Source organism: Bombus impatiens, unplaced genomic scaffold (assembly GCF_000188095.3).
Source record: "Bombus impatiens unplaced genomic scaffold, BIMP_2.2 scf_1461, whole genome shotgun sequence".
Lineage (NCBI taxonomy): Eukaryota > Metazoa > Arthropoda > Insecta > Hymenoptera > Apidae > Bombus > Bombus impatiens.
The window spans coordinates 551575-555788 of NT_177880.1; the positions used below are offsets into that span (position 1 = coordinate 551575).

General features: G+C 31.2%; 1 protein-coding gene across 1 annotated transcript in view; it reads right to left on the reverse strand.

Moving 5' to 3' along the window:
- Window positions 1-204: 204 nt before the first annotated feature.
- The window catches only part of LOC100745677 (protein suppressor of forked), a 5920-nt gene continuing 1910 nt past the window's right edge, over window positions 205-4214 (reverse strand). The window contains exons 4-13 of the mRNA XM_003494029.4: window positions 3823-3920; window positions 3595-3748; window positions 3279-3512; window positions 2799-3182; window positions 2474-2720; window positions 2330-2399; window positions 2138-2234; window positions 1801-2059; window positions 1594-1728; window positions 205-1482 (exon numbers count right to left, since the gene is read on the reverse strand). Of these exons, the coding sequence (XP_003494077.1) occupies window positions 1271-1482; window positions 1594-1728; window positions 1801-2059; window positions 2138-2234; window positions 2330-2399; window positions 2474-2720; window positions 2799-3182; window positions 3279-3512; window positions 3595-3748; window positions 3823-3920 (1890 nt within the window). The 3' untranslated portion in view covers window positions 205-1270. The remainder of the gene's footprint in view (window positions 1483-1593; window positions 1729-1800; window positions 2060-2137; window positions 2235-2329; window positions 2400-2473; window positions 2721-2798; window positions 3183-3278; window positions 3513-3594; window positions 3749-3822; window positions 3921-4214) is intronic.

The following is a 4214-nucleotide window of genomic DNA, read 5'->3' on the forward strand; positions in this document are numbered from 1 at the left end:
CTCAACTTACAATTTCCCGAGAGGGCCATTAACAGCCACTCGAACTAGTTACAGTGATCAAAGTTTAATTGCGCCTTCATTGAGTAGTTATACCTGCTGACTAAAGCTCTGACGACATGTACCATTTCACTAACATATAAATGTCACACACGTCAATTTTCTCTGAAGAAAAGATAGAAATATTCTTGAATAAAAAAACTGCAGTGGAATTTCGACAATTTATTGGTCCTGTACATTAAATTATACAGATCGTCTTAACAATACAGAGCGGGACAAGCGTATTCGGATAAATAGTTTTCCGCAGATATTCTATTTCAACAAATGTTAAGAAAGAAAATAATAGATAATACATTAATAGTTAATCATTAGAAAAGTATACAAAATTTATAAAAACGAATACAAATATTGAAATAAGAAACGAAATGAGGAAACTATTTTTTCGAATACATTTGATTCGATACTGTACGATGAGAACAAACTTATAACTAAGAAGATTCATATTCTTTATCTATCAATTTTTATAACGATTCTAAATAACGCAATATTTCTATATACAGTAAAAATCCATTTATCTGACTGAAAAGTTAATGCCCAACTAACTGATCCTTCGCCTGCTGAATTCATTTATTAGGTACTGGGCATAATTAGCGAAATACTATTATACAAACTATTTGTCTCGACGAGTTCAAATAAATAGAGTTTTATTGTAGTTCGAAATACAATGAAACGATTTACTCCAATAAAATCATAAGTGTTACGCCTATTATTTTCATTCTAAAATGGTTGTGCAGCCATTTTTTATAATCTGAGAAATGTTTTACTCATGTATGATATAAATTGTCATAGACACTGGTGTAAAAATTATATCTCAATCTTATACCTATGCTAAATCTGTAGTTTACAATGATGTAACTAACAACACAATCAATTTCAATCTACTGGACGTTCCCAATTTTATCCTCTTATATCTGATATACATATTAGACACTTTATATGTAAATGAACACATTTGAACAAAGATGAAATCAACAATGTAAATATAGGATTTCTGAGTACATAGTACTCAAAGTATTGTGCACAGTGTCACATAAGAAATTTAGTAGCTGTTATATACGTAACGTACGCTTTTCAGTAATAATAGGTTCGTTCTTTTAGGAAACTTCTTTTAGAACAAACAGAAAATGTAAAAATATATGATAACATGTATCATATTTCTCCAAAATACGTGGAGATGATACGTAACTCTGGTGAATATGTAATTTTCTTTTATTTACTTGACTCGTTTTTGTTGTCTTTGGCGATATATGTCATTTGCGGGTGGCGGTGGTAAGTCTTCTTCTTCGCTGTCATCACCTAAGCGCGTTCTTCTACGTTTAGATCCAATACTAACCCCATCGTTACTTTCGTCGACTATCCAATGTACGGATTTCGCTAGGTCAAACAATTTTGTATCACATCCGTTATCCGCTATCGGCAATGGGGCTATGTAAAAAAAAACCTTCTTTTAGAACAGAAATTCCATACATTGTTGTTATATTTTGATGAGTTAATTAAAAATGAAAATGACTCATTTGATAGTATTTGTAACCTTACCATGGTCAGGTAACTGAATTCGATTGAAAACATCCATGAGTAAATCAACAGCTACAAATGGTCCTCTGAAGCATCCCGGTGGAGGAAGCATGGTACAAAGTTGTGCTGCAGCTGGTGGCAATGGAAAAGATCCACCTATAAAAATTTTTTATCATGCATTATAAACAACTAGATTTAGATATAGTATGTTTTAATAAAGGAATTTACCTGGTACTGGATGCTCTCCAGGTAATGGATTTACTTTTGGTTTATAAGGTATCATTTGTGATATATCAGGTCTTGGCAATGATGCTATAGCTTCCTCTGGATCTGGTATTCGTGGTAATGCGCCAACTGTACTTCTTCCAACGCTGGATACTTCCATATATCCAATGGACCGTAACTCCATAGGAGTACATGGATATAGATCCAAGAATTTATATCTATCTACTAATTGTGCTGTTTCCTTACCTTCGAATTCTTTGATCTACAAAAGAAAAAAAAAATTAAAAATTGTATAAATTACAAACAGATATCAAATAAAGGTTATGCAGATCAATAATACCTTTTCTAATACAGCACTACGTCGTTTTTCAACTTTTACAATACTTGCTAGATCTCCAATATTAGATTCAAATTCTAAAAATCGGTTCCATATATCGCTGAAAATAATATTAAATACAAGATAAATATTAAGAGTAACCTTAGTTATAAAAATAATTCATTAATATTGTAAGCAAACAGATTTATTACTTACACTGATTTTTCAGGTTCTAAACTACCAGATGATAAAACTCTCTCGAATAAAACTCTTGTATTATTGTCCTCTGAAATATTAAACGCAATTAGAATTGAGATATGTAAAATATATGTAAATTTATTTCTTAAAAAGTTAGCTCACCATTCAAATGTGACAAGTAGTCAATATAACAAAGTATATAGTCAGGATTGTCCCCAAATTTCTTTAAACCTAATTCGAATATCCGAAAAGCAATATTTTTATCCTTCGTGCAATAATATTCCATTAATGCAGCAGCAACATATACATGATGTTTACATCTTGGGTCTTCGCGAGCTCTTTTAAAAACCGTTCTAGCCGATTTTATACCTTCAGCGCGTCTTGCGAATTTCATGTATTGTACATACGCCTACGAAATGGCATTCAATTTAATAATACTCAAATCATTGAATAAAATATTTAGTATTAACAAACAATAGATACTAACTAGTGTAGGGTCAATGTCAGGTATATCAAGGAACTTTTGATATATTTGATGAACTTTTTCATATTTTACTCTTCCTTCTTCAAAATCGGCATGCGCAAAGTATAATAACATATTTTTGGACAACAATGTACTTGTTGCTCTTTCAAACATTGTTGCTGCTTCATCGCTTAAATTTTTTGCGGCATTTACATCTCCTTTTTCTGTCAATATTTTTGAGCTAAGTTCTAAAAAATGTGCAGCTTGATGCCACACTGCAGGATGATGACCCAAACATAATAAACACTGTTCTATAGCAAACATTACTCTGCGAGCAACTAAAGAAGTATCTTCAGTTCTTAAAGGGTTACTACGTTCCCATGCAATATATTTCTTCCACAATTCAACCTAAAACAATAATATCATTTTGTTATGTTTAAACATTTATACCATAATATCTACAATTTATAATAATTGATATTTACAAAGTAGTTCAATAATTACCTGTTTAACTTCTTCTGGATGACCGGTTGGAGGTACACTAGGAGCACTTCGGTTCAATCCTCTTGTTACAGCTTCTAATTCTTTGGCAACTCGTCTTGCGTTCATATAATCTCTAGAACGTTCAATAGCCATTTTATCCGCAATTATTGGATTAATATTTTGTTCAAAAGCCATATAATCTTTCCATAATTGTTCCATATTTATCATAGGGTTAACTACACCTCGTTGATACACCTACAATTAACATCACCAATGTATGAAGCAAATCAATAAAATATATTAATATATAATCCAATAAGAACACATAGTTCGTTACCTTCCTCACTGCACTAATTTTTTGGTTCTCAGCATATGAACCAACAGCTTCCACACTTTTAAGGAATGTAACATAATCATTCCATATACTATAGGAATGGATATCCATACCTATTTTATCCAGTGCAAAGTCATATGCTTGTGCCATTTTTTCCCTATGAATAAATTATGTAATAAATCTTGCTGCAATTATTTTATTAAAAACATACTTAAAGATATAAATACATACTTGTATGTTGCAAGACTGGCTTTTGTTTCTTTCACGTAAGAAAGGTAAAGTTTCCACAACTCAATATTTAAGATTTTCATAAGGCACCTTTGGAAAAGCTGTCAGACAAAAGAAGTACTTTAGAGGAAATATAAGAAAATAGTGCGACATCAGTTAAAGCTCATTTAAGTGTGGTTACACAAAACATTACATATCTACCACCTTACTTACCCTTATAGGCAAGTCTTTTTTAAACACATATTTAAACATTATTGATAAAACCAATAAGAATCACATCAAAATATCAGGAAGTAAAAATTCAATAATTTATTAAGCAGGTCTTTAATACAATCACTACTACAATGTTGTTTGTATGTAATGGGAGAAATAATAATGCACCAGTGCATCAATTG